Source organism: Tarenaya hassleriana, unplaced genomic scaffold (genome assembly GCF_000463585.1).
Source record: "Tarenaya hassleriana unplaced genomic scaffold, ASM46358v1 Cleome73, whole genome shotgun sequence".
NCBI lineage: Eukaryota > Viridiplantae > Streptophyta > Magnoliopsida > Brassicales > Cleomaceae > Tarenaya > Tarenaya hassleriana.
Window position 1 is genome coordinate 195,511 of NW_010969839.1, and position 11,315 is coordinate 206,825.

Below are 11,315 nucleotides of genomic sequence, written 5' to 3' on the forward strand. Positions count from 1 at the left end.
TGGTTTTATATTATATCGGTGGTAGACTTTCACGATTTGTAATAATGATATCGCTATCACTCATTATGTATAATTATCTCTGAAATAATGTATTATATATATATGTATGAATGTTTTTCTTCTGCTGAACTCTGAAAAGAAAAAGTTTTAAATTCCCGCGGATTTTTTGGATTATGTTTTTATTTTAGTTGTCCATGTGACGCAACTCGTATTGCGGAATACAGATTACTGGTGTCACACCTAAATTTTTCACATTGTGATAAAATTACACAATTCTGATATAGAAACACTCTCTGTCTTTATAATTGTATAAACTGGTTCTTCGATGTTCAATTATTCATCGATGTTGTCTTTAAACCTGCGGTAAAATATTACGATATATTTTTATAAAATATCGATAACCCGCAGATATATAATAATTTATGAGCTAAATATACTTGCATAGTCTTCATTGTAAAAGAAAAATCTAGAAGTTGATGTTGTGTTGAGATATATTTATAGAATTTTAATTTGTTTAATGAAGAGCAATATAAAAAAAATATAAGTTTAACTTCAATTACATCAAATTATCAAAATTAAAGTTAAATGCATAATTACAACAACCAAAATATAAGTTCAAAATTAAAAAAAAAAATATGAAGAAAAATAATTTTTAATTTTATATGCATAACCTAATCTCTTATGAAATCTATTTTTTATGTGTAAAATAATTAACGGTAGACCAATGAATTTATATATAGCTAATGAAAATTTTAATTGATAATGAAGATCGAGAAACTTGTCACTACAATGATGATGATGTGTTATCACCAGAAGTATTAAAACCAAACTTTATATATATATATATAGGGACAATAGCAAAAACAAATATGAACTTTGTGTATTTGGCAAATAAATATACAAACTTTCATTTTGGTAATAAAATACACAAACTTTTATATTTTTAGCGCAAACCTCCACAAATAGTAACGACGTAAAAAAAAATAACAGAACCATCAATAAGTCATGTACAGTTGTATATAAATATCATATCATTTATTTAATAAAACCATGTCATTAATTATGTTTTGTGAATTTATTATTAATTTTGTTTAGTGACTTTGTTTTTTTTATGTTCAAAACATAATATATATAATTAGTGAATTTATTATAAACCTTGTTTAGTGATTTTGTTTTTTGATGTTCAAAACATAATATATTTGCATTTCAAGGGTTTCATTTTCCATATATATTATGTTTTGAACATAAAAAACAAAATCACTAAATAACGTTAATAATAAATTTATTACATATAATTAATGATATAGTTTCATTAAACAAATGATATAATATTTATATATAACTGTAAATGACGTATTGATAGTTTCGTTATTTTTTGATGTTATTACTGTTTGTGGAGGTTTACGCTAAAAATATAAAAGTTGGTGTATTTTATTACCAAAATGAAAGTTTGTGTATTTATTTGCCAAATACACAAACTTCATATTTGTTTTTGCTATTGGCCCTATATATATATATATATATATTTGATTTCTATTAGGATTTGTTTTAGGTCGGATTCGATTTGAATCGATTTATATTCACTTTAATTCAAATCGACTTGTTACAATTCATATTCAATTTTGATAGATTTAGATTTGTTACGGTTCGGATTCAATTTGTTCCGATTTGAATCAATTTGTTATGGTTGGTATTCGATTTCGATTAATTCTGATTTGATTCGTTTCTATTCGAATTTTATATGAATCGATTTATTCCGATTCAGATAAATTTGTTCTAATTCAATTTCGTTTCAAATCAATTCACATTCGAATCGTTTCTATTTAGATCGATTCGTTTTTATTCGGATCGATCCATTTTTATTCAAATTCGAATTATTTCGATTCAAATTTAATTTTTTAATAAAATTCTTATACAATATTATATCGAATTCAGTTATGTATTCGATTATAATTTTATTAATCTAATTATAATAGTTATTAAATTAAGATTTATATTCATGTTAGATTAAATAGATTTATTGGGTTATCCATTTAACCCATAATAATTTTAATAGATTAAATCTATTAACTTATTTAATTAATATAATCCAAATCGATAATCCAAATTAAATTATTATTAGATTAGGATACATTTAGTTTTATAGTTTTAAAAGGGAGCTATATCATAGGTCCTTCTTTACTGATGTGGGCCATAAGGATATACTAATAGGCCCATCAAGAAGATATTATTTATAATCAATTGGGCTTTAGTATCACGGCACCAATGGCCCATCTAGAACACGTCAATCATCCCTCAGCACTATCCGAACCTTCTGAATCTCCCAGAGGCATTTCACGACGCCGAATCTGATTGATTCACGGACGAGATCTCCGACCAGAGAGAGAGAGAGAGAGAGAGAGAGAGAGAGAGAGAGAGAGAGAGAGAGAGAGAACCTGAGCTTCGTCGAGGTCAGCCGGGGAAATCGATTTTTGTTTTTTCAGAAGGAACAACGAAGATGATGATCTCTCAGTTCTTCGTCTTGTCTCAGCGAGGCGACAACATCGTCTTCCGCGACTGTATGTTCCGATCTCATCTGCTCTCTGTGTCGGAGAATTCTTCGCCGTTTTTACCAAATTCTGTCAGATCTCCACTGTTTTCTTGTGTTCATGCGAAATGCTTTTCGAACTCATTGATCTGTGTGATCTATCAATTTTGTCGCGTTCTGATTCTTCGGTTCTCAGTTGTTTTACTGAAAATGTGATGCCTATTGTTAATCCCGTCGATTTTTAAATCAGGTGATCCACAGGTTTTAGCTCTAGAATAAGCTGTAGGCATCAAAATTTTCGGCATCGCGTTGTCCGTTTAGAGATCTGAATTCTTCATTCTTATTCCAAAGAAGTCGATCTTTTCTTTTAAATTGGTAAAATGCTGTGGAAATGCGTCTTGTTGAGTAAATTTCTTTTCGATGGAGCATGGAATTTGATTGGATCCGCACGCGTTTTTCTATTCTTATTGCCTTTAGTCTATTGCTTAATTTGTCGCTGCAGATCGTGCTGAGGTGCCGAAAGGAAGCACGGAGACATTCTTCCGTAAAGTTAAGTTCTGGACAGAAGACGGGAAAGAGGAGGCACCCCCTATCTTTGTAGGTATTATCTTGCTAATAGTGTCGTCGGTATCGCTCTTCCTTGGTAAATAGGATGATATGTGCTTGATACACCACAAGCCATTGCCGTTTTTTGTTCGTTCATATTCTACCTATTGTAAGTAGAGTAAAGTAGTCCTTTACGTGCATCTTGCTAGTTATGCTTTATGAATTCTTTTGTGTTGATCAGTTTTCCCAATTGGGTCGGAGATCTGACGATTGTTATGTGAATGTTTTTCTGCTTATAGAATGTGGATGGCGTGAACTACTTCCACGTGAAGGTTGTTGGACTGTTTTTTGTAGCTACAACAAGGGTGAATGTCTCGCCATCTCTTGTTTTGGAGCTTCTACAAAGGATTGCCCGTGTTATTAAGGATTACCTTGGTGTCCTGAACGAAGATTCATTTAGAAAAAATTTTGTGCTGGTTTATGAGTTGCTCGACGAAGTAATCGTAAGTTCACGTTGCTTTTAGTTCTAGTTATATGCAAATACAGTCCTGATAGTGTGAGATTCTTTTATCAATATGACTTCTCTGTTCCTTACTTAGGATTTTGGCTATGTGCAAACAACATCTACCGAAGTTCTGAAATCCTATGTATTTAATGAGCCGATTGTAGTTGCTCCTGCACGCCTTCAACCAATTGATCCTGCTGCCATCTTCACGGTATTTAATGTTGTCATCAACTGTTTGCATTGCATGCCCTCGATCTTTGCAGTCTATCTGACTGATTCGTTGATCTGATGTTATGCAGCAGGGAGCCAAAAGAATGCCTGGGACAGCTGTTACTAAATCTGTTGTAGCTAATGAGCCTGGGGGCAGGAGGCGAGAGGAAATTTTTGTGGACATCATCGAGAAAATCAGTGTTACTTTCAGTTCTAGCGTGAGTAATGAAATCTTTGGTAGTTTAACGACAAGTGTCATATCAAATAAATCATCTGTGTTTGGTTATCTACATCTTTGAAATTGAAATACGCCCATCACCTCCAAAATTGCAACAGTCCCATCACCTCCAAAATTATGTGCTTATAGCATTATATTTTGCATCCTGGAAAATTCTCCATAGGTTTTACCAAATAATGCGTTTTATATTGTCTCATCATCTTTTGTTGTGGTTTCTGCATAGGGCTATATATTGACTTCTGAGATAGATGGCACCATTCAAATGAAGAGCTACCTTTCTGGAAATCCAGAAATTCGTTTAGCTCTCAATGAAGATCTAAGCATAGGAAGGGGAGGAAGATCGATATATGGTACTGCTTGTTTCACTCTCTGACATCTAAATTCATACCTACAGAATTTATTTCTTATATCTTGTTACACCATCTGCAATCTGTCTTTGTATTCTAGACATTTATGCAATAACTGTACAGTGAACTGAGGCAAACAGGATTTTGTTATCTTGTTATTTACGTATAAGCTGTGTTGTAATCTATTTTTCCGTGTTCTGTCTGAAGCTACTCTTTTAGCACTTTTTTCTTCTGCCTTTTCCATGCATTGGCACGAGATGCATATACTCAAACATGAATTTTGTCTAGCAGATTATGGTATAACCCCGTAGAATCCCCGTGATCAACTGTCTAATTTTATGTTCTGTGTTACAGATTATCGGAGTTCATCTGGTGCAGGAGCTGTGATACTTGATGATTGCAACTTTCACGAATCTGTTCGGCTTGATAGCTTTGATATGGATAGAACTTTGTCCCTGGTGAGTTCAAAAATATTAATCCGACTTGGGAATCAGTTTATCGTTTAAACCATCTTGTCATTACCTTTTGTTGTTTGCTTTTGTTATTTATCTGTTTGCAGGTTCCACCAGATGGTGAATTCCCAGTCATGAATTACCGTATGACCCAGGAGTTCAAAGCTCCTTTTCATGTGAATACCCTGATCGAAGAAGCAGGACGCCTGAAGGTGCAATTTCATATCTTGACATTGTGTTCTGAATCATATAGATTTTATTTTAAGCATTTTGTTGTTCTATATATTCTTCAGATCTTTATCCCAGTGAAAGTTTTACTTGATTTGTTGTCCTAATAATTTAGGCCGAAGTGATTATCAAAATACGTGCCGAGTTTCCTTCAGACGTAGTTGCAAATACAATTACTGTGCAGATGCCGTTGCCAAAATACACTTCCAGGTACAAAAGTCTTCAGATGTTTTCACTAGAGAGAGAATGCTATTGTTGGTGTCCTGTGACACCTTCTCTTAAAATTGCTTAAGCATGAGTTTCAGTTAACTCCTACACTTTTTGGCACGTCGCAAAATCATTGGTGAGAGCATTGTCGAATGCAGAAATTAGTGATAAAATGTGAACATATGTGATCTGATTATCGTTAAGGAAGAGCTTTTAACAGAAATCTTATGAAAGAACACAATACAGTTGTGTAGACATGTACTAATGAGGGATACAAAGAGAAGAAAGCTTCTGTGATTAGTAATCTGTTTTTTTTTCTAATGTATTGTTCGATTGTGTGGCAGGGCTAGTTTCGAGGTAGAAACAGGCGCTGCTGGGCAGAGGACGGATTTCAAGGAATCCAGTAAGATGCTTGAATGGAATTTGAAAAAGGCAAGGGTTTATTATACAACTCTTTAGTTATTACGGTGTTGATTAACGGTGGTTTTACGGATTTTTCGCGAGTTTTTCTGATCCAGTTTATGAACTATTACACCTCTGAGTGCTACTAACTAAACAAAGACAATTGATACAGATCGTTGGTGGGGCAGAACACACATTGCGTGCAAAGCTGACATTTGCACAGGAATCACATGGTATTTCTAAGTTTCTTTTATGCAAATAAAAAGGAAGACGGAAAAAAAACTCGTTTCTGTCATTTGTTTCGATTTCATTCTGCTGCATTTTTTTTTCCGCAGGTAATATCACAAAGGAAGCCGGGCCTGTAAGCATGACATTCACGATACCAATGTACAATGTTTCCAGACTTCAGGTAACCAAATCTCTCTTCCATGGACCTTGTAACCGGACCTCTTTGATGTGCATACTTTTTTTTTTCATGCGGAGCCTATCTTTCATGCCTTAAATGCCCGGGTCTTACTGTGTAGAATGGTTTTGATAAAGCTTAATCACTGTCTTCAAACCTCCCCCAGATGCTTTGATAACACCGAGGTAATTGCTATGAAAACTTGAAAACCCGAAAAATGTCGGTCTTGTAGGTAAAATACTTGCAGATAGCGAAGAAATCGAGCACTTACAATCCGTATCGCTGGGTCAGATATGTCACTCAGGCCAATTCCTACGTGGCCCGGATATGATCGATCATATGTCCAAAAGGCTCCTAAAGATGGTAATCCTTCCATGACTGTAAGCTACACTTTCGCCTTTTTTTTCGCTCTGCTCGGTGTTTACATCCTCAGACTAAGGTGAAAAAAATTTCCGGTACAAATATGTTCATCGGATAAAAGTATAAATACTTGTTGTGCTTTTTAGGTCTTTCTAGCAAATATGCTTTCTGGGTTTATCTGAATAAAATCATGTGCATGTTTTGTTTGGGTTTTTATCAAAAATACTCCTATTATACTATAAAAACTTCGGTGCATACCCCTGCAAAAAAAAAACGGTTTCAAAACATACCTTTATAATTATGTTATTTCCATAATATCCATTGGGGGCATTATCCAAAATACTCTCATTTTGCTAAACCTATTTCTGCATATACGCTCCTCCAGATGTGACCATGTGACCAAAATAACTGTATGGTCACATTGGTCACAATGTAAAATTTTTAATGATTTCACCAAATGATTAGTGTGATACGTAAGGTGTGATCATGGTGATTTGGTGTGATCACCATAAATTTAACGTTATGACCAATGTGGTCATCATGTGACCATACAGTTATTTTGGTCACATTTGGATGAAGTATGTGCAAAAGTAGGTTTAGCAAAAAGAGGGCATTTTGGATATTTTGCCTATCCCATTGACATGAGTCCCAATGGCAGAAACAATAACGAGAAGAGAGAGAAAAACAGTTTTCGGTTTTCTAGGAAAAAATTTAAATATTTTTAAAATTTTAAAATTCCCCCCATCACAAAAAAATAAATTTTTCCGTGTGAATTTTAAAAATTTTCGGTGTGACTCGAATTGTAGTGTGACCAACTGAACAAAGTTTAATATTAAATTGTATGAGTGATCAATATGACTCGTGTGACCAGTGTTATCAATATGATCAGAGTTTAAATCTTGAACGGTGTGACCAGTGTGACCAATATGATTAGTGTGACCAAAACTAAATTTTGAACGGTGTGATCAGTGTGACCTGTGTGACTAGTATGACCAGTGTGACTAGTGCGACCAAAATGAAATTTTGAACGGTGTGACCAGTGTACCTTGTGTGACCAATGTGACTAGTGTGTCCAAAATTAAATTTTGAACGATGTGATTAGTGTGACATATGTGAACAATGTGACTAATGTGACCAAAATTAAATTTTAAACGGTGTGACCAATGTGGCGTACCTTTGTTTCGTTGTCAATATGTTCCATTCCAGCTCCGAACATTTATTTGAAATTAGATATGCGTCTCTTGCATATGCTTACACAGATTTGCTTTGCATCTGTCTCATTTTCATCAAAGACCACATGATTCACTTTAAAATCATAAAACTCAAACTCAAAGGCATAAAGTTTATGCATCGAACCAATCTCTTGTATTAATGAACTTACCTTCATTTTTTGTCATTTGTTCTGTCTTCGGCCGATTCACGAAGAAGATATGAGGTCATCGGTGAAGATATGTTTAATGAAAAAATCATTTTTCGTTTGTTTTTCTATGTATAGAAATGAAATAAGGGGAGAGATAAATGGAAGAGTTGAGAGAAAGATAGGAGTGGAGAGAGAAAGTTAAGAAAGAAACGGGGAGTAAGTGGGGAGAATAAAATAATATTTTGATATTGTTTTATGGTGTGTCACGTTGCTTTTCTGAGAGGGTTAATTATGTCTTTTATTCCTTTTGACTTTTTTTTAAAACCTAAAAGTTTTGAAGGGTAGTGCTTGAAGTCTTTGTAGTAAATGTACTTTTGCTATTTTGCCGTTTTGTTTGCTGTTTATTAGGCAAATAGAATTTTGGTTCGATTATTTTCGGTTCAGGGAAGAGTTTCGCTGAATATAAATCGAAACTGAAATTTGTTTAATGTTTTGAAGTTTGGTTCGGTTTATGAAATTGAGTTTCCTATTCATTCGAAATGTGTTCCGATTTCGACTTAGATATTCTATAGTTATTTTAGTTATTTAGATTCGGTTAATTCTGTAGTGATATTATTACATTCGTCGGCGCGGTTCTCTTTCCGGACCAAGAGTCCGAGAATTGTTCGTTTAAAAAACATAAGCTTAGAGTTTAGATTACTTTGGGAAAGATATTGAATTTTATTTCAACTTTCTAAAAATACTCTGAAGCTATCTCGACTTTCATATTAAATATGAACTACCAATTCTTTTTGTTAATTTTTAGGGAAAATTTTATGAAAGTATTCCAACTTTTGAAATATGTGCCGAAAAAATTATCTTTTAGTTTGACAAATAAAAACATCAAATATTTAAATGTATAAAAAAAATCTCGATTTTTTACACGATTTTTAATTACATAGTCGATAATTTTATTCAAATTATTTGAAATTGTTTCCTACATAATTTCATATTCTTAACTGCATTATCCATATATATGAAATTGTTTTTAAGTTTAAGAAGTGATGCATTTTTTTTAACATTTTAATATATTTATTTTTAAAATTAAAAATTTATATATTTTTTTGGGTATATTTTTATACAATTCGAACATTTTTATCAGATTTTTCTTAACTTTTAAAGAACATTTAACGGCGTTAATTGGTTACAAAAACCGTCTCCAATGTCACTTGGCAAATCGGAATTAAGCACATGTGATTGTGTACATCTTTGTATATATGTATATGTGTTCGTAAATTTTTTATTGCACGCGACAATGTAGGATAACGTGGCAATCTAATAATATTTCTTATTTACCATTGTTTTTTTATGAATTTATTTACCATTGAAGACGTCGTCGACTGTTTCAATCAAGCGATTGACGTTGTTAATGAATTTCATATAAATTTACAGGACGTTCAAAGTTCAATATTTTCTGACAAGTTTTATAATGTTGAATATTTTGTCATCGAGTTCATATATATAAAAAAGAACGACTTTCGTCGAAACAATGTTATTCATAATTGTTTTAGGAAAATCCGGATAAAACACCGAATTTCGTAAAAATTGCTAGAAGAAATATGTACACATATATGTGTATCTATGTGTATATTTATATGTATATAGTATCTATGTATGGTCGACCCAATTTGAAATGAATGGTGCACATGCCCCATTTGTTTAGTTAAAATTTTATTTTTTATAAAATTTATAAGATTTTAAATAAAATTATTAAATGTTCCGATGATAAAATCATATTTATCCCATAGTAAAATTAAATCTGTCCTCGATATAATTTTTTTTTATCTGCTACGGTGTATATATATGTGTGTGTGTGTGTGAAAGTCTCATAATAAAATCCTAACAAGTCTGGAAAATTAATATTTGAAGATAGAGAATCCAAGTGAAAGATACCAAAGGTGATGACATAAGAGATCCCCCCATTACCCCTAAAATGGAAAATAAATCAAACAAAAATGATATGTCCGTTTTCAATCACTTTGGTCGGCCCTTATCTTATCATTCGAATCTAGTTAATTGATCTCATAATAAAAGATATCCGAATACCCCATTGCAGACAAATAAAAACGGTTACATAATTATATGACAATAGTTATATTTACAAATTTATTTTACCAATTCATAGGAAACATCTTATAATTTCTAAGGTTTTATCTATTTTATATTTAAACTATTAGGGTTTATCTATACTGATATAATATATGTACATATATAATAGAATGGTTATTAAATTAGTTATCATTACAGTAAGATTAAGATGTATATTGGAGTAATTTTGAAACTCGTTTTCTTATTTTACACACATCACACACATATTATATATATATATATATATATATGATCAAACTATTTTACTAAGGAGATTTATATCTACTTTCTTTGCAGTTACTGCGAATTTCATAGGATGGGCATTTAGTTATTAACCAAATCGAATTGCATACGTGTATTTTGGTTCCATTCGGTTAATTCTAAAATAAATTATTGCTTATAAATTTTTAAAATTTAAAATTGAATCTGAACTGAACCTAACCATTTAAAATTAAATAATTGTATGATTATTAATTCTCAAAATATGAAATAACTGAATCTAAACCGAAGTATTTAATGTATTTCTAATTTAAATTAAATGAAAGATATATTAACAATGATACTGGATATATATATATATAATGGATATATATATATATATGTACACGCATATACATACATACATACATGTATGCATATATATATATATATACTTACGTAAGTAGAAAAAAATTATATTACCTAAATTATATGTTAACTAATGTTAGGAGAACTATGTTACTGATTAATATAAATACCCAGCTTAATCATTGCACTTCGACTATCCCTTACGATTATAGCCGCGTTCAAGTTTTGTGGCGAGGATAATGTTTTCCAACATTAGTCTACCCTGTACAAATGCTACTTAGTGTCCAGAGATGATCGTCTATAGGATGCCCTTTAATCTCTGAGCAAGGATGGTTGATATAATCTTATACATTACGATGCAGCAGCTTATCGGCCGAAATTCCGATAAGCAGTCTGCCCCCGACTTTTTTGGGACCAGCGAGATGATGATGGCGTTGACATGACCAATCATACGGCTAGAAATGAAGAAGTCTTGTATTGCCTCCACTAAGTTATTGCCAATGATGTCCCAAGCTCCCATATAGAAATCTTTTGGAAACCGTCAGGCCCAGGTGTCTTATTATGTGACATCGAAGCTAACGTCCCTTTAATGTCCTCAGGCGTTGGAATTCGAGTTAGTGCATAGCAGATGTCTGCACTACACTCGAACTGAAGCAGGTCCCATAGCTAGTCAACCAAGGGGGAGCATTCTCGGATGATTTGATTATTCGCAGTACGACCTTTCAGATCCGGCTCTGATTCAATCTTGTTCCCTTGTTCATCCATCAGATAGTGGATCTGATTCTTCGCAGTACGACCTTTCACTAAGCGGTGAAAAAACTTAGTGTTCCTGTCCC

General features: G+C 32.6%; 1 protein-coding gene across 2 annotated transcripts; it reads left to right on the forward strand.

The window, feature by feature from the left end:
* The first annotated feature begins 2,384 nt into the window (after positions 1-2,384).
* Positions 2,385-6,632, forward strand: LOC104801702 (AP-4 complex subunit mu). Of its 2 annotated transcripts, none has more exons than XM_010525030.2 (13): positions 2,385-2,558; positions 3,030-3,124; positions 3,373-3,576; positions 3,673-3,789; positions 3,878-4,006; positions 4,250-4,376; positions 4,728-4,831; positions 4,933-5,037; positions 5,169-5,263; positions 5,605-5,692; positions 5,835-5,895; positions 5,998-6,071; positions 6,298-6,632. In XM_010525030.2, exons 1-13 carry the CDS (start codon positions 2,498-2,500, stop codon positions 6,394-6,396), a joined length of 1,359 nt encoding a protein of 452 aa, XP_010523332.1. In that variant the 5' UTR covers positions 2,385-2,497; the 3' UTR covers positions 6,397-6,632. The 2 variants fall into 2 exon arrangements, with proteins under 2 accessions (XP_010523332.1, XP_019056639.1); XM_019201094.1 differs by having other exon boundaries at positions 3,881-4,006.
* The last annotated feature ends 4,683 nt before the right edge of the window (positions 6,633-11,315 follow it).

What these genes read in the sequence shown, in the direction of transcription:
- LOC104801702 (XM_010525030.2), top strand. Translation starts at nt 2,498, where the DNA reads ATGATGATCTCTCAGTTCTTCGTCTTGTCTCAGCGAGGCGACAACATC. An exon ending in CAACATCGTCTTCCGCGACT is followed by an intron (nt 2,559 to 3,029) that starts GTATGTTCCGAT and finishes TTGTCGCTGCAG; the next exon opens with ATCGTGCTGAGGTGCCGAAA. An exon ending in ATTTGCACAGGAATCACATG is followed by an intron (nt 5,896 to 5,997) that starts GTATTTCTAAGT and finishes TTTTTTCCGCAG; the next exon opens with GTAATATCACAAAGGAAGCC.